This window comes from Centrocercus urophasianus, unplaced genomic scaffold, assembly GCF_019232065.1.
Source record: "Centrocercus urophasianus isolate 14NV4802_14NV808 unplaced genomic scaffold, USGS_Curo_1.0 seq_13, whole genome shotgun sequence".
Classification (NCBI taxonomy): domain Eukaryota; kingdom Metazoa; phylum Chordata; class Aves; order Galliformes; family Phasianidae; genus Centrocercus; species Centrocercus urophasianus.
This window is the reverse complement of record NW_024884475.1, coordinates 29,172,412-29,197,956: the sequence shown is the minus strand read 5'-3', so window position 1 is coordinate 29,197,956 and position 25,545 is coordinate 29,172,412. Positions and strand designations below refer to the sequence as shown.

General features: G+C 39.3%; 3 protein-coding genes across 11 annotated transcripts in view; 1 reads left to right on the top strand and 2 right to left on the bottom strand.

The window, feature by feature from the left end:
- The window catches only part of CENPE (centromere protein E), a 38,774-nt gene extending 29,119 nt beyond the window's left edge, over positions 1-9,655 (bottom strand). Inside the window, exons 1-13 of the mRNA XM_042811875.1 lie at positions 9,600-9,655; positions 9,333-9,424; positions 7,804-7,893; positions 7,607-7,725; positions 6,005-6,124; positions 4,980-5,061; positions 4,772-4,839; positions 4,625-4,696; positions 3,637-3,688; positions 2,698-2,785; positions 2,376-2,502; positions 1,741-1,860; positions 55-213 (exon numbers count right to left, since the gene is read on the bottom strand). Of these exons, the coding sequence (XP_042667809.1) occupies positions 55-213; positions 1,741-1,860; positions 2,376-2,502; positions 2,698-2,785; positions 3,637-3,688; positions 4,625-4,696; positions 4,772-4,839; positions 4,980-5,061; positions 6,005-6,124; positions 7,607-7,725; positions 7,804-7,893; positions 9,333-9,424; positions 9,600-9,655 (1,245 nt within the window). The remainder of the gene's footprint in view (positions 1-54; positions 214-1,740; positions 1,861-2,375; positions 2,503-2,697; positions 2,786-3,636; positions 3,689-4,624; positions 4,697-4,771; positions 4,840-4,979; positions 5,062-6,004; positions 6,125-7,606; positions 7,726-7,803; positions 7,894-9,332; positions 9,425-9,599) is intronic.
- Positions 9,656-9,885: 230 nt separating this feature from the next.
- The window catches only part of CUNH4orf47 (chromosome unknown C4orf47 homolog), a 94,525-nt gene continuing 78,865 nt past the window's right edge, over positions 9,886-25,545 (top strand). For all 9 annotated transcript variants that reach the window (XR_006167619.1, XR_006167620.1, XR_006167622.1 and 6 more), the window contains exons 1-6: positions 9,886-10,054; positions 20,916-21,094; positions 22,196-22,415; positions 22,768-22,905; positions 22,992-23,067; positions 23,791-23,970. Coding sequence is in view for 4 of the 9 variants with exons in the window: in XM_042811844.1 (XP_042667778.1) it covers positions 20,998-21,094; positions 22,196-22,415; positions 22,768-22,905; positions 22,992-23,067; positions 23,791-23,970 (711 nt within the window). In the remaining 5 variants the exon portion in view is untranslated. The remainder of the gene's footprint in view (positions 10,055-20,915; positions 21,095-22,195; positions 22,416-22,767; positions 22,906-22,991; positions 23,068-23,790; positions 23,971-25,545) is intronic.
- On the bottom strand, positions 10,152-17,331 carry LOC122156745 (radial spoke head protein 6 homolog A-like). The gene is made up of 7 exons (XM_042811840.1): positions 17,185-17,331; positions 16,678-17,027; positions 15,636-15,864; positions 13,403-14,155; positions 12,515-12,656; positions 11,601-11,718; positions 10,152-10,462 (listed from the first exon to the last, which is right to left on the bottom strand). Exons 1-7 carry the CDS (start codon positions 17,329-17,331, stop codon positions 10,213-10,215), a joined length of 1,989 nt encoding a protein of 662 aa, XP_042667774.1. The 3' UTR covers positions 10,152-10,212.

Here is a 25,545-nt window from a genome sequence, read left to right as displayed (position 1 = left end):
AATTTTTGACAAGTATTTCAGAATTAAAGAAAGATCTAGGAACTCTGTGCTTACTTTAGCATTTTGTTTTGAGGAAAATGAGGCAGAAGTCACCAGCATCTCAGTTAAGTTTCGTATCCTATCCTCCTGCACTTTCTGAAGAGAATTCTTTTCTTTCAACAGGTGAGCCAGCTGATCTTTTTCCATTGCATGAATCTGAGTCTTCATAGACACCTTCCATAGAAACAATAATAAAATTTAATGACATTAAGTGCATCACCTGAAAGTTTATAAAGAATTACCAGGATTGAGAAGTAATAGCATATACATATATTCCTTTAAGTCTAAAAGAGTTGTCTCTAATCTTTGACAAAAACTGACAAGTCTACAGTTTCTCAGGAGACTTAGTATTTGAGAGGTTAAAATAGCAAAACAAATCAGCTACAGACTCTAAAGACTTAAAAATTCATTATTAAAAAAAATATCCTTAATATAAAAAAAAATGTAACAGTTTTAGGATGACCTTTTGTATAATTGATGAATATACAGGTGTTATAATCAAGAAATACACAAGAGAATTTGGCTAAGCAGATTATTGCACCAAAAAGAATAGATAAAGGGCTTACCCTTATCCTGGACCTGCTGGAAAACTCCAGAAGGAGGGATCTCCAGAAGAGATCCTTCCCCACTGGTAGCCAGCTCTTAAATGGGTCTAGGAGGGACGGAGCCTGGCTCCACCCCTTCTGGCAGCACAGCTGAATTGCCTTCACCTGTGCTCCTGTGCCTGACTCATGGCTTGCCTCAGGTGATCAATCAGAGGTTCAGGCCTTGATTCAGCAGTTCCCATACACCTTTCCACAGTGGTAGAAGCCCCAAACTCTTCAACTACAACTGTTAAATAACATGCTTCTCTAACGTATGTTAGTTCTTAAAACTTTAGGTATTGATAATTCATTCTGTAGTAAAGAGACTGTGTTGCATTAGCTATTTGACAACCTAATCATTAGTTGTGATATGTAGATATTTGTTAATATTCATGTGATTTTCCAACAAATATTTCTATGTTTAATCTAAATACTTTCCTGACTACTCAGTATCTCAAAATATAACAAGCAAATCCTTAGGTAGCAGTTTTTACTGCAAACTAATTTTTTAGGGAAAAGCACTGACATTTTTAAAATGTTCCTCTGGCTTCCCTCAGTCCCAAAAAATAAAGTATCTTTGGATGAGTTATGTAATCAAAACAATATGTGCCAAATTGTGATTATTTTTTTTCCCCATGCTTTATATTTTACAATCTAGTCTCTTACAACGCTTGCAAGATTCACATTAGCAAAATACTGTCTTTTTTGGACAAAGTTGAACTTGAGATTGGTGTTTGGTGGGAAGTTGCTACTGTCCACTTCCAAAATGGATGTTCAGCCCATATGTGATATAGATGTTGCCAGTGATCTTACATAGTTGCAGCTTATTGCAGCTTTGGCTGAACATCAAGTAGAATGGGGGGAAACTTCATTTGGAACTTTTAATTGTAATACATGATTTAATTGGTTTCGATTCTAGAAAAATGTTTTAGAATAGATACCAGTACGCATGAGTAAAAGCACATACATTTTACAGACACTATACACTACATGCTCTGTATATGCTACACTTTATATATACACACTATAAAAAGAAACATAAATATGTATGTATACACACGTGTATATTTATATATATATATATATATATATATAATAAATGCACTAAAATTCATACTTCCTCCAGTTGCTTTTTCAAATCTAGAATTTCTTTGCGATATCTCTTCAGCAGGGCATCATCATCAAGCACTTCATTGACTTTTGGAGTGTTCTTCATTCTTTTGGCTGTATTGGCAAACTGGAAAAGCAACCATATTCTCTCATGTACAATAGTTAAATAAATAAAAAGTATAATTCTCTCATTTTTCCCCAAAAGAGTTAAAAAAGTAGTTGACTGATAAAGAAAAAACACATTTAACCAAAATTACATCTAATGATTTTTAATTAATATAAAGCTCATCACTAGGTTCAATTACTCTCTGTTCTTGTAGAAGCTGTCTAAAATGTTATTAAAGACTTGCAGTTCCGTTTGCAAAAGGAAAACAAGAGAAAACAGAATTTATCTACTGCCACTAAGGCAGGAGAGAAAGCTTTGTTTCAACTGCTAAAAGGCTTCAAGCTAGCCAGTCTAGCATAACAAAGTGAATGGGAAGAGACACAGAGTACAGACTAGATGTACTTCATGCCCCAAGTGAACAGGGGGCCTTTTGAAGATTCAAGCAACTGAACACCCCCATCCACTACATTTTTCCTCCAAGCCATCAGTATTTAGTCTAGTCCGGATAATGCTTAAAAACAGGCAAGAACGTTCACCTGGAGCGTGCTGAGCGTCTCATCAAAAGAAACAGGAGTTACTGTGCAAATAATAACTGTCTTTGCATTTCCTCCAAGGGAGTTCTGCAAAATTCGAGTCAGCTTGCTGTCTCTGTAATTTATGAAACTGGTAGGAAAGTCAGAATAAAGAAAATGAAGAAATATATGATATCACTATACAGAAAAGCAAATACATGTTCTAAAAGTGACAGATCATTTGAAAGAGTAATCAATCCCAAATATAATTTTAATAAATTAGTTCTTTATGTATGATCTATTAGTGATTGATGTCTAACACAGGTATGTCAACAGAACAGCTTACCCGGATGGGTCATCACAAAGCTTTTTGATAACTTGTCCCAGAATGAACAAGCTCCGGTTTATATTGCAGCCTTCCTTCAGTCGGACGCCTAGGCATTACACAGTGCTTTAGTTGAAAAACAACAACTACACATTTTCAGCAAGTTTTTCTGTAGCATTATCCCGAGAGGGACAGTGCCAAAGTTAAATAACAAGTACCACACCACACAGTGACCCACAAGTAGCCAGCATTAAGTTCTCTAGAATAGTCAAGATGAATCGAAGTAGTCATGTATGAGAAATCAGCATTAATAATCTTTAATCTGTAGGCAGGGCCATAGAAACATGAACTGTTTGCAAAGCTTGCAAGACAGAATCATATTTTGATGATACTGGCATATATATATATATATATATATATATATATGCATATACACACACACACTGGCATATACAAAAACATCTAGTAGAATGTAAATATAACAAACCAGGTTTTGATACAGCTTCCTAGTTAGTTATTCTTTACTAAGAGAGAATATTAACCTGTGTTATTCTTATAATACTTTATATTTTAATTTAAAAAAAAGCTACAGGCATTTTTGTGCTTCATGCTGTCATTTAAATTAAGCTTGATTTTTAACAGAGCCATTTAGTTTACAGCTCTGAATTTAACAGTCCCTATAAGCTTCTAAGGATTTCTTTACTGCAACATATTAATCTTCACTCTTTTAGTCCAATCTATCACCGTTGCTGGATCTGCTACTCTAGAAAAGCCATATTAGTACTGAATTGTTCACCCTGCATAGAATTTCCAGTATTTCCCTGTGCAGATCCTGCCTGCCAAGTAGAATAGATAGTATTTATAAATAACAGCACATACATCATTTCCTCTCCATCATAGGCTCTAATTAAAGGTTAGATAACAGAAACGGTCATCAGAAGAGCATCATCTAACACTCACCCTCAGATCCTGTTTGACTAGCTCTTTCACTACCTGCCAGATCTACCAAATTCTGCAAATAAAATGTATCATAGGTTAGTTCTAGGTGCAATTTACTCTAAAGATTTTCTTACATCTATGAATTCTTAGCACAGACTTAAACTAAAATTACTCTTCAGAAGAAACAAACACACACTAAGTCCTCTTACCACTGGAAATAACCTGCAGCTCCATAAAACATCAACCACCACTTTCAATGTGCTTAACAGTACAAAACAAGATTGTGTGAATTCTATTAATGCTACTCCAAATGGTATTTCATCCTTGCAGTGCAGCTTCCCCTACCCTTGCTAAAAGGCAAAGATCATTTCTCAATACAGAGGTGTTAACTACAAATTCAAGCCTTAAGAAGCTGAATCAGTTGTCTTTCTCCTTCATTGCCATTCTGAGGATAGTGAAAGTAGAAATTAGAGGTCAGAAGAAAAAACTACACTCTGAATATGGTTCAAAATTGACTACATCTTCATAGCATCCCACAAGGACTTGGCTGAACAAGTAGTAATTGATTTTAATGGCTTCTGTTTCAGAAGTGTAAAGTACTGTACTAACTTCACCAAGCAGTAGTAGAACAAAAAGGCCAAAAAGAGTCATGTCGTCGTCATTCCCCCCATTAATGGAGGCTATTACACAATCATATGCAACAGCAATACAGGAGATGGAGTGGTGGAAGCATAGGTTCACTAGCAATGAAGAGATGAGAAAAAAAGTGGGCAATAGCTCATTCAGATATTACACATAAGAATTCCTTTGGAGGGAGGATATCCTCCAGATAACACACATGGAATCTCCCTCTACACAGATGAGAAACACGACACACACATAAGAAATGTTTGACAGAAATTAACAACAAGACATGCTAATAATGTCATTATAAAATAACATTATTCTTCTTACATACAAACTGCAACTGTAAACTCTCTACTTAAATACCAATTTAACAACATCTTACCAAATGGGACACCATCACTGCTCCATCACAGTTTGCATTTGCAGGATCACTCCGTTCTCTGCTTTCAATTATCTAGAAAAAGAGGGAAACAAGTTACTGTCATTTAAAGTAATAAAAAACCCAGCATTCTCATAGTGAAATTTTTACCATTCTGAAGATGGTGTGAGAACGGCTGCTGTGTTCGTTCATTTTTGTTTCTCCGTAGTGGCGATTTTCTGTCAAAAACCAATATTGAAATACTTCTGTTTATATTCAGAAATCAGTTTTTTTGAATAAGATTTTGAAGAGACATCCATGATTCTATGCAATTTAATGCTTTTCTAGACTATCAGCTGGCTTTGGCTAAACAACTTACTTTCTCCTTTCCTGATCCATTCCATAACTTGTTCGGGAGAAACAACCACCTCTTCAATCAGGTCTTCGACATATGTATTTCTCTTAAAAAACAAACAATGACAACAACGACAAAAAACCAGTAATAAATAACTTACTGAACTCTAAAATTCACATAACTAAGTCTTATTATTGTACTTTTAAAAGTTAACAACTTGAATGACTTTTTTCTTTAATTTTCCTTCGAACGCAAGAAATGAAAATTTATACTTACATTAGAACTATTACTTTCAAAGGAGGAAAAAAAATATCTAAAAAGCATCCTAAAAATTAAATTAGTAAGGGAAATTCCCTAAGAAAAGGTACAGAAAAATATTTACCTTAATGCTACAAGGTCATAATTGTACAGTTAATAAAAATGAATTCTCCCCAGACTCCAAAAACATTGGTCAATTTAGGTGATCAAAATAAATAAGCAAATAAATAAATCAACATCCAGTTTGTTTGCTGCAAAGCTTAGCATAGAGAAACAAAGGATGGCATTTATGTAATTTATTTTTTCCTATGGTTTATCTTCCCAAATATGTTCTATGATTTTATCTAATGATTACAAGTAGAATAAAAGTGTTTTGATTTTGTAGATCATATAGCGATGCTATTAAAGCAATTCTGTGTATCTTTTTGAAGACTTCTATAACATTGAGATAGGGGATCAATATAATTTCTGTAGTTCCACTAATCAGACAACTCTCAAGTATTCACTATTTTTATTAAATAAAAATATATTCTCTTGTAAAGCTTAAAGAATAAGTCTACATTTATGAACATGTATTCAGCTAAGCCAGCAACAAGAAGCTCGGCTTCACTGTTGTTATTCTATCACATCAACTGCCCTTCTGCTAACTTTGAAGACCATTACACAGTTTGATATGGAAACTTTTTTTTTTTTACTAGATGCCTCTGAAAGCTTTTTTCCCCCCCAGTACCATGCAAATACAAGTGCTATGCTACATAACAATCCCTCGCATTAACATCGCATCTACTTACATTAACATCTTCACGAATTCCTAGAGGCTTCTTTTTCCTTATATTGCAAAGCAAATCTGTGATGGTCTCGTTGTAGATTTCCATGTAGGAAACTCTTAATAAGAATTCTCTATCTGGAATCTAATGATCACAGGAAGAAAAAATAAAAATCAAATCAGCCTACAGAATGAATAGCTTTAAATGCAAGTATTCTAAACTCAAAGTTATCTACTTGGATATCATTTCACAAACTTATTTCCACTATATCCTTTCCACGCAAGCATCTACAAATACAGATCTCTTCCAAGCTGCATTAACAATGTATCATCTTCAGTAAGCTATAAAAGCAAGTTTTCACACAGCTCTAAGGAAGCATGGCAATCAGTCTCTCACTTAGTTACCCTTTCCATATTAAATCCACTCCCATTTATGTTCTCTTCTTTCTGCATACCTTGACGTCACTCTCTTATTACTTGGATTTTCTTTGCTGCTGCTGCTTCTTTCGCTACCTCCACAGTAAAGAACACTAGGATGAAGGCTGCACAGTGGATTACAGCACCATGGAAGGTTTTCTTGGCTTAGAGTCTATTTTTGTTGATTCTAAAATACTCTGCACCTCACAGGAACAGATGACATATCACATAACTGATATCAATAACCTGATAGGTTATTGATAGACCCTCAAGGCAGAAGTATTCTGCAAACGATGTTCTAATTTATACCTTCTCCTTATACCTAATTACATTGCAGAATTTAGGCCCTTGGGGTGCTGCATCAGTTGCACAGAAGTCTTCCCAATACACAAGTGATGACACAGTCATTAATCAATAAAGTCATTAATAAATAAAGCATTATATGCTTTATAATACACCAATCCAGCTGGATTTCACGCATGTCTGTACAGATGATAACTACACTAATGTTGGACAAAAGCCAGATATATCAAAGCTACTGCTCTTTCTCAGAAGGACCAACAGAGTTGCACACTTGAAGTTCAGTGTTCAGGATAGCCATCTCTAGTGGATTCAGATTATCAAGAAAACTTAAGCAACAGTTTCATAATATGAAGTCAGTTTTTTGCACACTGTTTCTGACATTCTCTTATCAGTCTGCTGTTCCATTCCCCGGCACAGAGGGCTTCAGCATCTTATGTTTATATGGCACAGTCCTAGGGAATTCTTTCTAGTATGGTTCCAGCCCATGTTCTACCAAAATTCACAGACTAGGAGCTATTAAAATTGGCCAATCTGCCTGTGATTCTTTTGAACACCTGAAATAAGTAAATTCTTTTTCATATTCTTCACGCTTTAAAAAATCAAGTCCGTCATATTGCTAATTTTTGGAGAAAGTTTTAAAATAGCAGAATAAATAATGAAGTTCCACATTACCTCGTTTATGTTGGTAATTCAAGTTTAGTGAGAACTGTTTTGTTATTGACGTGATTCCAGCTATGATGTTATTTTTAAGTAATCACATCTCTGCAAGCTTAGCAAAACAACTGCAACACAGAGCCCAAATACAGTTTGTTTCCTTCATAAGTTCCTTAATACTAAAACTCATTTCTCTATAACATTCAGATATATTACTAGCCCTTTCAGTTATTTCAGTTTCACAGACACTCACCTCGCAAATAATTTTGAAGACATGTTGAATTGCCTTAGGAATAATGCCCAAAGAATCTTTGTTTCCCATCATTGTGTATGTCTTCCCTGAGGCAGTTTGTCCATAGGCAAAGATTGTGCCTAAGAAGATGGTTACATTTTGTTGATTATTTAGAAGTTACACTACAAACAGGAGTTAAGTTCAATTTTAAGACTTACCATTGTAACCTTGCACAGCTGATTGTATAATTGGCACAGCTACATCTTCATATACTTGCTGAGTGTTGTCACAAGAGTGAAAGACACGATCTTAAAACAGAAAGAAAAAAGAAAGCATGTTAGCGTACTGCACTGCAAGTCAAAAACAAGCTGTCATCTTACTCAGGAATGCTGACTTCAAATCAAACATCAGATGTAGTTGTTACAACACTGCTATGACAGACTTTTAAAGAAGAAAAAAAAACATTAAACTCAGAACCAAAAGAGGCATGATGAACAGACAATGGAGAAGTCAAAGAAACCAAAAATGACAGTTAAACAGACACTCTGTTTAATCCTTACAACTGTTAAGACTAGTTTATCTATCAAGATTGTAAGCCAGACAGGATAGGCTACAAGACCTCTAACAAAGGGTATGCCTATTAAACCTCTAGCTTGGGAAAAAAATGTTCGTAGGGGCCACATAAACACTAACAAATGCAGTGAATCCATTGGAAAATGCTAAAAGTTAAGCATTTCCTGGGCTCTAATTCCCATGCTGTCCCACATGTTCTGGGCTGCCTTTCTGTGACTGGAATGCCAGCATGCTACTGAGTTCATCTTCCTGTGTACTGTCATACAAAACGAATCCAGCTCATGTGCTCCAAAAACACTTGGTTTTGGCTAGTGCGAGTCAGAACTCAGAAAGCAAAATTCATCAGGAATTTGGCTTTAAAAGTGCATTCCTGGACCAGCCTACAAAGTTGTGCATGCCTCAGAGGTACATTTTCATAACTGTGAGAAGTTGGGAGTTGGAGAACTACAGTGCTGCAAAAGCTGAGGCAATTGCTGTTAACGTACATTCCAGTCAGATTAATGAAGGTATATAAGCGCACTGAAGCTAGTTATATAATTAACTTCAAATAATAAATAAAATAATAACATAGGCTGGTTTAGCAATAGGGATCAATACATTAGTTTAAGGACTGATAAAATTAGCAAAAGGAATCAATGCGTACTAGTTTCAAACTTTCAATTTCAGCTTTGCTTCGTTGTTTCCTTCAATGACAACCTTGTTTCCTTTAATGATTCTGCTTCAGGAGAAGCACTGGAGACATAATAGACTACTTTTATCTTCACATTCACAAGGTGCAAGGACTTTTTCCTCAGATTTCCCATATATTGTTTTGGGCTATAGTGTACTAACAGAGCTGCTCATTACAACCTAGCAAGCAATGGAAATTTGCCAACCCGGGGAAAAACAACAAGAGGCCAACAAAAAGTCACTGTGATGAAGATGATGATGGAAAATGAGGAGGAAGTAATCAGTCTAAGACCACCATAGGCCCCTATCACGCACACCCAGCAGGACATTAGCACGTATTAATGAGTTCTCAGAAAAGAACACACATGCATACTGATGTATCACATATCTATGCCTTAATTGCTTAAATGTAGAACTCTGAGATAGTGTTCTTGATTTGTCAATCGCCTGCTATACATCGTGAGGATAAGGGAACGCCGGATGACAATTGCTTTCGCATTCTTACCATAGCTGAAGACTTTTGTACCATTCACTTCCGAAACGGCATTGCCCTCGCTTTTCCAGTAGAGCGACGCTTTGTCTTCTAGAGCGCTCTCCCTAAAGGAAAGGACGCCCCCGTTAACCGCACAGGTGACGCTGCGGCTTTGCCCACCCGCCGCGGCCGCCACTCCCGTCAGGCCCCCCAGCCCGGTCCACCCCCCGGGGCCGCGCACAGTGCCGCCGCCGCCGCCAGCCTCCCCCCCTCAGACCCGCTACCCGGACAGGCGCTCACCTGGCGATGAGCGGCCGTACGCGCACGCAGACCGTCACGGCCCCCTCTTCCGCCATCCCCGCGATAGCCGGGCAAAAGGCTGCGCTCACGAGAAGACGCGCGCCGCTCCCACAGCGCTCCCCCCGCGCCCCGCAGACTGAAGAGGCGGTGCCGCAACCGCTGTCCGAATTTGAACTGCTCCCGCTGCCGCTTCCTATTGGCCCGCGCTGCGCAGGCGCCTCGGCGGAGCGGCCACTCGGCAACAGCTGCCGGGAGGGGAGAAAGGGAAAGCGGGGCGAGGCGAGGATGGTGGCACAGCCTGTGGAGCGCTCAGCGGTGGCGATGGTGCCGGCCCAGGCCTGGGAGCTGTGCGGCGCAGTGAGGCGCGCTGAGTTGTGTGGTTTCACCCATAGACTGGACGTCTTTCTGTGACCGAAGGAGCAGCGGTGAGGAGTGAGCAGAGATCAGAAAAAGAAGTACGTTCCACTCAAGTTCAACAGCAAGTACTTTGCAGTTGCTTTATTACACTAATAAACTAACGTTTAAACTTTTAAAACTTTTTTTCCTCTGTATTTTAATCATCCTCCTATTAAACTAGCGTTTGAATTTTTGAAGCATTTTTTCTCCCTCTATTTTAATTATCCTCCTCCTCTTCACCTTCCTCAAATTCTTCCTCCTCCTCTTCCTCCTCTCCTTCCATGCCTTCTAGAGCTTTTTGTTCTTGTGCTGCCTTGAAAGCCAGCTCCTCTTGCACCGTGGGGTCTGTGCCCTCCCTGATCTCCGGCCCATCGGGGTACTCAGGCTGCACAGGTGGAGGCAGTGCAGGTGTATGGTTTCCCAGGCTGTATTTGTGCCCCCAGCCAAAGTAGATATTGCCGAATTTCCTGAGAAAGAAAAGTGAAAGATCACACAAACTCTCCCCAGCAGAACATCAGCTGTGATAATTCACAGGCTTCCTTACTCTGCTGTGCACACAGTCGCTGTGGTGCAGGTTCCCTGTAAGAGGTATGTTTACAAAAAGCCATCTCTAACAAGCGTTGATGAATTCACTAATCCAGCTCTGAAAGATGCAGACCTATTAGAGCAAGTCCAGACAACACTTATGAAAGTGATGAGAGGGCTGGAACACATCTGCAGAGGAAGGCTGAGGGAGCTGGTGGTTCATATTGGAGAATGTGCCAGGGAGACCTTGCTGTGGCCTTTCAATACTTAAAGGGGGCTTATAAGAAAGATGGACAGAGACTTTTTACAAGGACATCTAACAATACAATCAGGAATAATAGTTTTTAACTGAAGCAGGGTAGACTTAGATTTAAGGAAGAAATTCTTCATTCTAAGGGCAGTGAGGCACTGGAACAGGCTGCCCAGAGAGGCTCTGGCTGCTCCATGCTAAGAGCTGTTCAAAGCCATGTTGGATAGGGCTTTGGGCACCTGGTCTAGTGGAAGGTATCCCTGCCCATGGCAGGTTGGTTAGAAATGAGTGATCTCTGGAGGTCCCTTCCAACCCAAATCATTCTGTGATTCTATACCTTCCACTTAAAAATCTCCCAGTGCTAAAACAATGCATGCTATACTGTCACTTCTCTATTTTGCAATGTGACTTTCACTTCACTTTAGTAACATAGGTCCATTTCTCCAATTCCAGTTTAAAAGTTCTACAATGCCTATTTAAAAGTTCCCACTCTTAGTTAACTGCACTGTGTATAGTGGAAACTAATGGAACTAAGAACTACAGATTTAAGATTTGCATCAAAGCATTGCAAACTCAGGAACACAAGTTTTAAATTGAGGACCGCAGCCAAATATTAACTGGATATTTACACCCATTTGCTTTATGGTACTATTTCCAGTGATTCCTCGTTTTTGCTTTTGAACACACACTGTTGCTATTAAGCTGTATTTTCCAGTCTCAGGATTAGTTACAATTCAGTAAATTAATGGTAAACCAGATTTGACTTCAATAGATACGTATGTGTTCAGCGTGTAGAATTTGTGTTATAACTATGTCAACTGACTACTCACGCGCCACATGCAAAAGCATATGCTCCAGGCCATCGGTTTGACCGAAGGATTGCAACAGCATATTGAGGGGTCAGCTTTGGAGAAAGTGAAGCTGTCCAAGCAGGGATGTTTTGAATTCCTGGAGACAGTCAAACACACAATCTGTGAATAAATTGGCTTAAGAGCCACTGCATTTAAGACTGAGCGACAAGGCTGTTACAGAATTCACGCAATATTAAATTAAGATGCACATTAGACGATCTAAGTCACAATTAATATAGGCACTGTATTCAGACAGGTCATTTGCATGGGAAGGTATCTCATGGATGCCAGCAGCCACACAGAAAATACCATGCTCCTGAAATGCAGTAGTACTCACTGCTGTTTCTTTTGTCAAAGATTGTTTAATGCTGATGGATAAATTGAATTCGTATTTTACTCTGATCAAAGAATGGAGAGTAGGAAAATAATTTGCTACTGCTATAATCTAAAATTCAGGTTTGCATATTGCCATGATTTGCTGCAGTTAACATGCTACAGAATATAAATTCTCACTAATATATCTATACATGTGTGTACACATTTATTTACATGTGCACCTGCTTTTTTGTCTATAAAGATGATAGAAAGATATCTGAATGTATTTAATATGTAAGCTGTCTTGAGCTTGGAGTAGCCTGACATGTCTGAGGAATTTTTTCTTTATTCTCCAAGACTGTTAGCTAGACCAAGACTGTTAGCTAGAAAACCCAGAGATTACAGTTTTAATGTTGGTACTGGTAACCACTTTGCATTTGATTCATTCTGCAAAAGAATAATGGCAAATTACATCATTCCACAAAGCACCAGAGGCCTGTCACTTCAAGTGTTTACTACCTAAATGCTAGCATTTCCAGGGATTTGCTATCAAAAACTTTGTGCTCCCTGAAGAATACCTTCATCTTCAGAGAGTGGAGTGAGAAGAGGAGGTCCTATTTCTTGCTGTAGTTCATCTGGCGCCTCATCCTTCTCCTCCTCCTCCTCTTCACCTTCTTCTTCCTCTGTTTTTTGTAAAGGGTTAAACCAAACACAGCGACCCTATCATCAACAAGGAAGAATCATAAATACATGCAGCAATCAGCGAAAGAATATAAGCCAGCTTAAGTAAGTGGTTCAGACACACATACACAAGAGGGAGTGGGGGAGAAAAGAAGGACTATATATTCCACAACTGGGATATTGTAGGCAGACTGTTGTCTCTCTATCCCTCATTCATTACTTATCCCTGCTTACCATTTCAGAATAATCTCATACTTCTCTCATGATCTTTCTGTTATTTTGTTGTATTTGATTCTTTTAACAATCCATGCTGATGATAGATGCTGGACTTCAGCAAGAAAACAAAAATCCTGTTCTTACTGAGATTGTATCTTAAAGCACACATTTGTTTCAATATTCATTTTGTGAAGGGATATTAACTTGTTGCTGGCCTTACTGGTTGCAGCCATGCTGACATTATCCATCTCTTCCCAGTCAGGAGGTGTGAAGATGCACAGAAGGTGCACAGAACATCCTTTCCCCCTACACCTGAGCTCAAGTCCAAAAAAGTTCCTGAAATGTGTGCGCAAATTCCTACCTATCTCCATCCTTCTTGTGCAGGCCTGTATGCTCTTTTCCAGTTGAACCCTTAAAAACACAGAAGGCCCAAGAAACACCACTGCATGACATAAGCGTTTATACCAAATTGTCCTTATGTTTGGAGTGAACAGCAGCTCAAGAATACAGGAAGCTAGTACTACGGAGTGAATGGTATCTGAGGTCAGGTGAAATTTGTGAGCACATACCTGCTTTAAAATACTCGATACATGGTGTACCCACGTAGACAGAGACTCCACCATTTCAAATGCAGAAAGAGGTTCAAAATCAGGGTTTTCTTCATAGTCATTTCTTCCTCCTCCCCCTTCCTCATCTTCATCTCCTTCTTCCTCTGCAAACCGGTAATATCCAAGGGGACTGACATGAGTTCCTGCTGAGATCCGAGCTATCTGTGCACGCAGGTAATTGGCTTCATTTCCAGGGAAAGGAGGGAAGCTCACAATGGGAGCATCAAGCCTACCAGTGAAAAACTTCCTGATTTTCCTGGCACAGACAATCTGTGCTGGTGTCACTGGAGGCAACTTCACCCAGGGCTCGCCTGGCTCATTACAAACAAAGTAGACATATTTATTAGCCCCAGTTCCATTTTCTTCTTTTGGAATGACAGGTGGGGGCTTATAGGTAGACTTTGGTGGTTCACTTATTTCTTTTTCCTCATCTTCATCTTCGACCAAATCCATTCTTTTGTCTCCTTCGTCAATAATCTCTTCCTCTTCTGTTTCCTCCTCCTCTTCCCCCTCACGGTACTGAACTTCAGCTATAATATAGTTCTTCTCCCGGCCCAGAATTCTGCCCCAGAAGCGACAGGTCTGGATTGGCTGAACACTAACAAGTTTTTTAAGGGCAAGAAATATGAGATAGGTTTCATCTCTGCTCAAGCCAATTCCACCCTGTTCAAAATAAAAGGCTGTTTCCATCATGTTAGGTAGAGGAGTCCCTCCCTAGTAAACAAAACCATGAGTTAGAATGAAGAATAATAGCAGTATCTATTTGAAAGACTGAAAAAAATATCCACTGAAAGTCATACTTCACTCTCTCAAAGTACTTTGCAGGCATTCATTTATTACATCTTTCACTATTGTTTAGAAAAATTCAAAATGCCACAATAAGGATAAAGAATGCAAATAAACGACAGCTTTTAGAATGTAAGATCTCAAATTTCAAACTCACTATTAACTATTGCAAAATAAGCAAAGTCAGAATTCTCACAAAGGCTCTTCAAGAAGACTTCATTGCTTATGCATGTTAACTATATAAGAGGCCTTGACAACCAGAAACAAAACTACTGTCTTTCTTCGTGTTTGTGAAAGATGCATTTGGGGAGAACAGAAAATGTATTTTATACATTTAGACACCAGGTCAACGCTGTTTATCTGAAATTAACATTGCCCTTTTTAATACCTTGTCATAAAGCTCCCTGTATTATTAAGAGGGAATTTCTTAAGACTAGTATGAAATATTGGCTCCTGCTCTTACTGAAGTCAGTAATGCTCTGGCTGGCTTGTGGGATGCAGAACTAGGCCAATAACAAAGATTAAGAATTTACATTTGGTTTTTCATCCGTCTCTCATTTCATGGCAGTAGGTGGATAAGGATTGTAAATTATTCACAGCAGGGAAGGGAATTTAGTGGAAGTAATGCTGGTTTCGTATGGAATTTGTCTCATTATTACAGGTTTTTTAGGTCAAAGGAAGATAGACAAGAGTATGAAAAATTCAAAGTTCCTTTCTGGAACATTGCACTTTTCTCCATTTTTTCTTTTACTATTGCATATTGCATATGATATATTGTTACTGTAAAATGAGTAATAGGCTATGGTAAAGATGCAAAAATGTATATTGAGTTGTTAGGATATGTATTCTGTGGTGGCAATTCATTTTAGTACGTAGTGATAACTTCATATGAAAACCTGCATTTGTTATCTTAACATCCCTTAGTTATTACAAGATTTCCCTTAGTTTTATTTTGGCTGCAAATACATCTGTATGTAAGCAACTGAAAACTGAATATTTCCCTGTTTAATGAAATGGCTTTTTTTTTTTTTTTTTTTTTTTTTTTTACATCAGTAGTTGTTCTTCTTGTAACCACATATTTTTGGATGGAATGTTCCAGCTTGAATTGGCACGTGAGAGATACTTCCCTTCTGTTCATCATCTCTAGAACATCTATGATTTTAAAAGCTCAGGATGTTAGACTTACTACAGGAACAAAATTCCCAACTAAGTAACCAGTTGTGTTTTCTTCACAGCTAAACATAGGACCAGCTTGACTGTGAAAAGGGTGCAATTATTTCATGTGATCATGAGAGGCAATACTATGAGAGAGACCATAACATCCCCCCTTTTTCCTTTCCCTTCCCACCATCCTGCCACCCATCTCTCCAATATATTTGGTGTCTATTTTTTTCTAATAAGAACTCACTAGCTCTTCTTCTTGTTCTTCATCTCCTCCATCTGACTTGAGGAACAAGTTTCTGCGCATTTCTGCAGATTCAAATGATGGAAGAATCTCATGTTCGTCTCGAAGAGTATCCATTTTTTTCTGAAACTGAGCTGCCTTCAAATCCTTGCTAATGTTCTCAAGTATGTCTACTGGATCTGTGGGCTGTTCATCCAGGATTTTTGTTAGGATATTAACAAGATGATCATATCTGTGATATAAATGAAGATAAAATTGGTCTACTATACAAAAGACCTAGAATATTACATTTTCAATATTAAATGTAGAAACTAATCACTTGGGTCTTCAAAGAAAAAAAAATGAATGAGCATCTAAAGATCAAAGAAAAAATGGAGCATTGCAGGAAATTAGACTTGAAACTAATCTGTCTTCTATTTTTTTTTTATCCCACACCTTTCTCGGGAATTACAGGAGAATTTAAACCTAATCTCATTCAAATCAATTTCCCTTTGCACTCTATTATTCCCCTCGGGATTTTTTTTTTTCTGAAAGATGGTGGACACACAAATATAACATAGTGATGAGATACTGCATTTGTAATTGTATGGGAACTGCTGAGTCACGGCCTGAACCTCTGATTGATCACCTGAGGTGAGCAATGAGTCAGGCACAGGAACACAGGTGAAGGCAATTCACCTGTGCTGCCGGAAGGGGTGGAGCCTGGCTGCACCTCTCCTAGACCCATTTAAGAGCTGGCTGCCAGTAGGGATGGATCTCTTCTGGAGATCCACTCTGCTGGTGTTTTGTGAGTGAGCCCAGGATAGGGGTAAGCCTTCTATTTTTCTTCTTTTTGTTATCATAGTCTGCTTTGTTGAACTCTCTTGTTTATTTCATAATTATAACATCTTAATATTCATTGAGTATACAGTAATGTATTTGCCTGTTCTATAGCCTCTGCTACCCCTTACCTTCTTAACAGATCCCTTTGCCCCTTCATAAACACTTCTTTTATTTCCACTCCTACTTTCTTCCCCTTTCAATTTTGTTCCTTTTTCAGACTTACAAGTTCAGGCCAGATGTTACGCTGCTCTTCAGCAAATAGGCTTTTGCATTCTGACACGCCAGCATTCGGTGTTCAGGATCTGGTGTTTGATCATCATATGGACCGTAGCCTGGCTGATATAGTCCATAGCCTGGTTCATGTGGCAAATAAGGTCCGTGCTCACGTTCATAGGCTTGGTAGCGATCACGTCCGCCGTATGTCTGATAGGCACCTCTTGGTTCCTGAGTTCCTAGCGGGTATGTCTGATACATGCTTACCTCCTGTGCCTGATGAGAGTCTTGTCCCAGTGTGTGTGCCTGACTGAAGTTTATGTCTGGCACATGTTGCTTGTAAGAGCTTTCTTCTGCTCCCTGTGAGTGACAAAAATATTGCACTGGGGTCAGTGAATGCTGTACTTGTCCTGGTGTATGAGCCTGGCCAGCAGTCCAGGTAGAGGTCCTAATAAGGTGCCTGTGACTGACTGCCACGCTTTCCCAGCTCTCCTAGCTGATCAGATGTAGGCCATACCTCCTGGTACTTGGAAGCTGCTCCCGGTTCTAACTGCTGAGGCCGGTAAGATTGTCCTCCGGGTTGAGAGTGCTCAGAAGGCAGCTGCACAGGGCCCCCCTGGGGTAGCCGGGGGCTCTGTTCAGGCTCCCCGCCAGGCTCGGCCATGGCCAGACGCCTCAGCAGCCCCTCAGCCTCGCTCACCGCCGAGGTGTAGCGGCAGCCGTTGCCAGGGCAGCCGTTGCCGGAAGGGGTGGGCCGGCCGCTGGCCTCTGCTCTCGGCCGGGGACTGACGTTTGTCCCCGCCGGCCGGCTCTGTGGAACAGCGGCCCTGAGGGAAAGCCGATGAAATCGCTGGAGCTCCTTCGGACGGTTAACCGGACAAGGGGAGGGCTTCCGCGCTTGCTGCCATTCCCTCTGGGCGGGCGGTTCCCTCTGTTCAGCGGCTGCCCGAGCTGCTCTTCGCTCCTGTTCGTCTGCAGGGGGCTCCGGCCCGGCTCCCTTCCCCTCTTCGTGACCCGCTGCGCTCCGTGTCTGCAGCGTTTGTGGTGCAAAAGCCTCTCGCAGCTTCGGCTGAGAGCAAAAAAGTAGATCTTCCAAAGCTTACTTTTCCTTTTTAAACATGCCGTGTTCCCTTACCTTCACTGCACACAAGAGAAAACGCTGTTTAATCTGCTGCATTCTAGTAGGGATACAGCATACCATTGCTATTTGGCATCAAGCTTTTTCTTCTAGGACAAAAGCACACTGTAAAACCTGATGAACATTTAAAAAATTGCCTTTGCAGATCCAGGGAAATAAATCTAAACAAAATAAGAATGAAGGTAATACTGACAGAAGAATTGAAAAAATAAAATAAAATAATTGCATCGTGTTTCTACGATTCCAGAAAGGGAAACAGTGCCCTAAAAATGCTAATTCTACTCCGTCTCAACGTGCAGTGCTTCCGTTGTTGACCTTCGGGTCTTCGCAAGCAACGTGCCCACGGTCCCTGCGTTGCAGGTGCACTTGCAGAGCTTCCCCAACAGCTGCAGAGGGCGCTGCAGCACTGCAGGTTACTCGTGTGTTACTTCTGATGCTCTACCCGTATTTCTTATCTGGAGGAAAAACTTGATTTGTTGTTTAGCGTTACAGTTGGGAAGATTAACGCGGTGGAATGGAAGAAGGGATAAACAAGAAAGGAATGCTCGCTCATATCCAAAGACCTAGGCTCGCACAGAAAAAACTTCACAAAGGAGGGATCTCCAGGAAGAGGTCCTTCCCCAGTGGCAGTCAGCCCTTAAATGGAGTCTAAAAGAGGAGCCAGGCTGCACCCCTTCTGTAGCACAGCTGAATCGCCTTCACCTGCGCTCCCATGGCTGACCCAGTCCTTGCCTCAGGTGATCAGTCAGTGATTCAGGCTGTGACTCAGCAGTTCCCATACACTTAGTAATTCATGTTTATAAAATGTATAAAATTGCCTGTATACACATGATGTTCTGTGAAGCACCTGCCCAAGAGGACAAATACTTCATTTTTTCAATCTCCTAGAAAAAAAAAAAAAGAATACTAGGATTACCTGCACTGTTTCATAATGTTACTCTTTGCCTTTGCTTTCATATAGGTTATATTTCATATAGGTTATAAAGTACACTACAGTATCAGGATAGAGTGTACCTCACTTCATCCATGTGCTCTTTTATCAATGTGCTGTCATCATCTCTCACTGATGTAGAAAAGTAGCGAATGCATGTAATATTACAGCAAAATCTCACTCTGGTGAACACCATCAGTAGCATGTGTTAATTAGCTGAAATGTAACTAAAGTATCTATTAATATTTTCAGTTTCCAAAGGATATACGCTAATGATTTGTATTCCATTTGCTGTGGTCAGGTATCAATGGTTTCTCTTGTGCTGCAAATTCAAGCCATTTTTTTTCAATAACATTTTTTTTTTTTTAACTGAAATCTTGTTGGTTGCTTTGTTGCACTTCTATGCAGTTTCTTTGTTAAGTTCTGAAGTTGCTTGCACTAGCAAGTGAATTAGAATGGAACTTCTTATTACACACGGGAATCCTTCTGTGCTCTGTTAATTTCTAAGCAAACATTTTTTGATTGAATTGGAAAACCCAGTTTCGGGGCCCACGTGTGTCTATCCTGAAGAATACTTCCAACTGATACTACAGATAAGTAGCACCTGTAACTTCTGAGGTGGCTCCTGGGTAGTGGGCAAGGCAGGTTTAACTGAATTCCACTACCTACTCAGAACCTGGGTGCTCCTGTTTTCAGTGCAGCTTGTTCCTATCAGCTGCTGCTGGGTCAGGTATAGCACCTTCCTGAGCAAGCTGGAAAATTAGTAGATTTTCGGGTTGCAAATCATGGTCAAGGCTGAAGAGCCCCTGAAGATGGGAAGTCTGGCTTTTTGTTTACTTTGTATTAATGAATTAAATACTAAATTCAATTTCTAGTGAAGATCTGTTCTTTTAAAATGTTGAATGAGCTACAGACACTTTCCTTCAACTGCAAGTCCTTCAGCACTGCTGCCTATGACAGGTGGCTCTATGGCCATAGCCTGAAATGGGCTTTCTTACATTAATTCCACATTGTTTTGAGAATGTGGGACTGTGGGAGCTTTCTTAATGCTGTCTGGTCCGGTCCCTCGTATCACGTGCAATTGCAGTAGCAAATCTCACCTAAATTCAGTAAGGTAGGCTTTTTGGTGTGTGATTAACGGCGTTAGTACCATCCTGTTATTAGAAAGGAAGCGAGGACAGCGGTTGCTAGCCGCGATCGCGGTGGGCGGCGCGGAGGCGGAGGCAGACGCAGGGCTGCCTGCCGTTCCCAGGCAACCGCTACCAACAGAGGGGGGGCGGAGGACACCGCCGGCCGCTTGGGGCGGCTCGGGGCGCTGAGGCGCCGGTTCCGGCGAGTAGGTGCCGCTCGGTACCCAGCGGGGCCCGGCGGTACGGTGACGCTCATCGCTGCGGAGTGGGACTTGCTTTGGGCCGGGCTTGCTTAGCGTGGGCACCCTGAGCTTTGCGTAGCGCTGCGGTTCGTGTGGTGGCGGTACTGAGCCTTCCCGCTGGTCCTCCGGCCGACGATCTTTGTTTTATTCTGCTGTGTTTCGGTCTGGGAATCAGTCTCCTGCCCATCCTGCTCTCTGTTCGAGTCCTTATATTCCTTAGACTTCTTGTCCAGACGTTTCCCTTCTGTCTGTCTTCATTGAAGGGGGCGTTAAGGAAAAGTGAACATTCACTATAAATGATTTGCTCTGAAATCAAGAAGAAATTGGAAATATTCACAGTAACCAGCTATTGGGCTGCTGTTAGAGGGCTTCCAAAATTGCACTTCTGTGTTTTCTCTCTGACTTGTCCTTGAGGCCTCCTTCTATACTGTTAATTGAAATCCACTGCTAGAGAGAGCCCCAAGCTGAAGAAGGAGGCTGCTGGCGTCTTGCTATGTGTTAATGCTACCCCTAATCCCAGTACTTGAAGATAACTGCTAGAAAATGTTGACCCAACCCGCGTAAATTCAGTGAGTTGCACCAGTTCTACTAAAAATGCCTCTTACTTTTTTTCTCCATCCATGTTCTGAATTTGTTTTAGAAATGAAGTAAAATGGTGTCCAAATTCCACATTATCTGTTTGTCCTTTAAGCACCAAAACAGTCAATCATGTTGCAGATGAGTTTCCTCAGATTATGTTAATGCTAATATTTTAAATCGAAACTCCTTGAATTTTACTTAAAAAAAACTTTGTTTGCTTGTTTATAGGGGTTGACTGTTTATGGAGTTATAGTAAAACACATAAACAGAGATAATTCTACCTTCTAGAGCGGTACACTATCACCCAGCCATGCCTGTAGAAGGAAAAAGTGATATGGAGAGGATTGGCCTCTTCAGTGAAATGAGCTATATTACCATTGGAGATAAATATGTATCACATTATATGCGTAAGTATATTTAATTTTAATCACCGTGTAAAAACAGGAACTCCTTTTAGTATCCATCTTTTTTTCAGGATCGTTATTTTCTATTATTTCATTTTATCAGAGGCAATTGTTTTTTCATACATAATCTTTGCTTAGATACAAATGCTTGGCATGATGGCACATATATATCAAAGAAACAAAAAACCCAGTAAAATAAGTATGCATAATAGAATCACTACAAAATTAATGTATAAGTTTATTTTTAATAAAATTTACTTCTAGGTTGTATTTTCCTGTGCTTGTGTAAAATAATAGTGTTATGTGTGTCCTGCCTTTTTTTCGAAAACATTCTCCTTTTCTTGTCTTTTTGGGGAATCTCATGTACAGGAGTGAGAACAGAACAGAAAAAAAAAACAAAAAAAAACCAAAAAAAACAACTCTAAACATAAATTACAACTCTAAATTAAAAATAATGATAATGTAATTCTCAGAAAGAGAAAGCCTGCTGAAAGAACACATAAGTAAATTGTTGTAGTAGGTAAGATATGGCAAAGCTGACCCTCAGTAGTTACTTGGAAGTGAAAAATGCAAATGATCCTCTGATGTGTTTGCTGTGATGTTCTGTCCGAGGCAAGTGTGTCTGTCAGAACCCTGGCTCACTAGCTCATTGCTTCCACCACAGTAAGCTGCTGGGTGCTAAAATCCACTGGGGGACATTGAAGCTGGTCAACCTGGTCTGTAATTGGAGGGTGAAACAAATGCTCCCCTCATGCATTACTCATAGTATATAAGTAGGCGTCAGGTCTAGCTCTGAATTGTAGTCTGGAGTAACTGATCCCTCTCTATTGCCTCTAAAGCAAATGTAGGCAGTGGAAAATGAAAACTGTGTGCTGTGGATACCTTCTCATAGTATTATAGTCTTTACAATATCATAGTCTTTTACACACAATGTATATTATGTGATATAAATCATAAAATATACATGTTTGATTTACAAGTGAAATGCTCTGCAGGACATTCTTTGTGCCACCCAGCCATTTGGATCCTTAGTTTTTTTAATGCAGTCTAAGAGAAGCACTAACTTTGAGTGTTTTTTTTTTAATCATTCTTACTTTTTTAAAGGCCCTTTTAATGAAGCTGCAAGCAGGAACAGACAGATGCTATCTGAGGGGAGCAAAACATTGTCAGCTCTTCAGGCAGGTTATTTTGACCCTCAGTTTAAGAGGATTTTCACTGGTGAAGCCTACTCAAATCCTGTTCAACTAAGGAGACGTTATAGATTGGCAGAATCAAAGAAAAATTTGGGCAAAGCTTTCCTTCCCAGTAATGGAGATAAATTGCCGTAAGTGTTGTGTTTAGCCTATTTCTCTGTATATCTGTTTGTGAATCGGTCTGTACTAATATTACTTTACTTGCTGGTGCAAAATTGAAACCACCTCTGTTAAGCCTATTTATAACAAGAGTCCTCAGAACTTCATCTCCACTTCCATCTTGTTTCTTTTGTGTCCATAATACTGTACATGGAATTCCTATAATTGTAGTTCCATGCACAGTGGATCTGGTATGGATTGATCCTTACCTCTTGAGATGATGCTTGTTTGGGTTTTCTACAGGCTAACATTTTAGCACAATAAATATGGAAAGCCTGAAATATTTACAAAGATCCAATTAATGTGTTAATTTGCTCTTTTTAGATGTGGACTAGGTAGCTATTATGGAACCATAGGAGGTCCGTTTGCATACTTCAGTGCACAACTGAAAGCCAGAGAAAGATACATTCCTCCTGGAAAGAATCTTTATACTAGTCCAGGAAAAAAAGGAACTGGATATGGGTAACTTCACAGCATTACTTCTTGCAGTCCTTTATTGAATGCTTTTTGAGTTTTGATCATCTAACCAGTGCATTCTCTTTTTACAGTTATGCAAATCTTACTATAGGTGAGCAATATCCACATGAAGCGGATGGCTATGAATTAGAAAAAATAATTGCAAAGGTAAAAAAGATAAAATCTTTATTATGTACTAATCATGATTATTTATTAGAATTTTCATGAACTTCTTGTTCACTATGGTGTTTCCTTCAGCTCAGAATCACAATATTCGTTTATTGGATGGTGGAGGGAGGAAGACAAATCACTATATGTAAAAATGAAGATTTACTTATTGTTATTTTATTTTTTTAAGACAAGCAAAAGTATCCCATACAAGTTCCAGCAATCAAGATTTGACCTTAATTTTTTTTTTTATGTGGAGCATTTAAGCAACAATTGCAATAATTACCAAACAATGTGAATAGCAAGAACAATAATAATTCTTCTGTATCATTGTCAGAAATGAGATTGTATTATGCTAGATGCCTTACAAAAAAAAAAAAACAAACTGAAACAAAAAAGAGTTTATTCTTATCCTACAAGCTCATAATTTGAGGAAAGCTCACATCTTTCCTTGTACTGAATTTCTGAATTTAGTTTTCTTATATATTTTCATTATATGTAGTGAGAAATAACTAAATTTGTCTATGGTCAGAATAAGATTAGAAAACTCAGAGTCTAACCATTAAACTTGGAGGCTACTTAAATACCCTGAGTAAACGAACAAAGAAGACGGAGCGAATGTTTTTTCAAGAATGAATTTGAATGTTTTCAATGTTTTGGCTAGGAGAATGAAACGAAGTTGAAAAGCTCAAGATTCTGCCTCTGAATTTATTTGTTTTACAGAAAGCACGAGAGGAACACAAGCGTTTGGCTAAAGGAGGGCCTTTCAAGACAAATATGTACCCCCTGGAGTATTTTGACATGAATCCCTATTTTAACGACAAACCTTTGCCACCTGTGAAGAAACCACCTCCAGAGAAGCGAATTGCACCACCTTTCAGACCAAGTTCCCCTGCTAAGAAGGTTAGTTTATCTTAAAGCTACTGGAAACAATATAAACTGGTTAAATATGCAGATGTTTTGAATTAAAACTTTGCTTACAGTACATAAGGTAGAAACCAATGTTTCGTACTGTTAAAAATAGGAAAGACATTGTGCAGTTTATTTTGTTGGAGCCAATGCTCCCTGATAAGCAGTTTCAAGTAACCTAAAAAGTCTTTAAAATTTGTGTAGTGCTGTTAACATACAGTTAATTGGCTGGATAGTCCATGAAATATGCACAAAGTGGAATGAATGTTTTGCAATAAATGACAGCAAGAAAGAATTACAGTAGCAAAACAAAATGCTTTTTTATTTTGGACTCTGTCAATCTCTCATGGCATTTTTGAACCTGTATAGGTATCTAAAACAAAATTTTTAGCAGTGTCACGGGAATGGAGAGCTGGGAGGAGCAGAAAATGCAGATTATGGCTCCTGCTCAGCGAAAGGCTGTAGGAGTTATCTTGGGAGTTAGTAGCAGACACAAATCTGGAGTCAGCTTTAGAATTTTCTAATTCTTCAGTATTTAGGAAAGAAGGAGGAGGTGGATGGGAATAAATACATGGGGGAAGCACTCGGGGGACCTAAGAAATGAAGCTCGGTGTTAATGTCAAGGAACATAATTCATTTGTTTCAGTTGCTTTAATGTTACTTCTTAAAATCCAGATGGATATTTTTGCATTCCATAAGACATTTCTTTTAATATATTGTTTTTTCTGAGATTAGATATTAAGTTTATGGAATTCACCTTAGGCTAAATCTTATTTTTAGTTTGAAATGTTCTTAAAATGTTGATGCATTTGATGCATAAATGTTTCTCTCAACTGACTCCAAATACGTAGTACAGTAATACCTCTTAATTTGTCACTTCTACATTTTGGTGTTCCACTGTCAGCCACTTAATATAATGTTCTGCTAATGTTATGATTATTCTGTCCTTCACCACTGACTTATTTGACCGATACTAATTCATCTGAGGAATAAGATAATAGCAGTGAAAATGTTCTGAAAAGGACTGCAAGAATGCTTACACATGAAGAATTATGCTGGGTGTTCAGTCTCACAGATGAAGCAGCTGAGATCCTTTAGTGTTCTGAAAAGACAGCTGCTGAAACAGCTGTACATCTTCTCACTGACGATGCTGGTGACCCTGTTCCTGGCTTTCAACACTGCATGCTGCCATTTGAGATATGAACGGTGTACTTCTCAAACTCCCTGTTTTCTATACAAATCCTCAAAGGGAAATTTGCTTTATTGCTGATTGAATTGCTTACTGTTGCATTTTAAGGAAAGCAGTCTCAACAGACTGTGGAGATTAGCTGTTCCAGAGGCTTGCAAAGAATTAATAAGGTTTCTGCATGCTTTTTAACTAGAAATTGCCATTGTTATAGTTCTGGTGAACTTACTGTTACAGGAAAAACCTGTGTTGTATTTCTATACCTGCACTGAATATGGAGGTTTACTGGTGAACTAATAGTAACATAGGACTTCTCTTTTTTTTTTCTAACCACATCAGAGGTCATTTCAGTGAGTTATGGTTTTACATTTTCTATGTTTTTC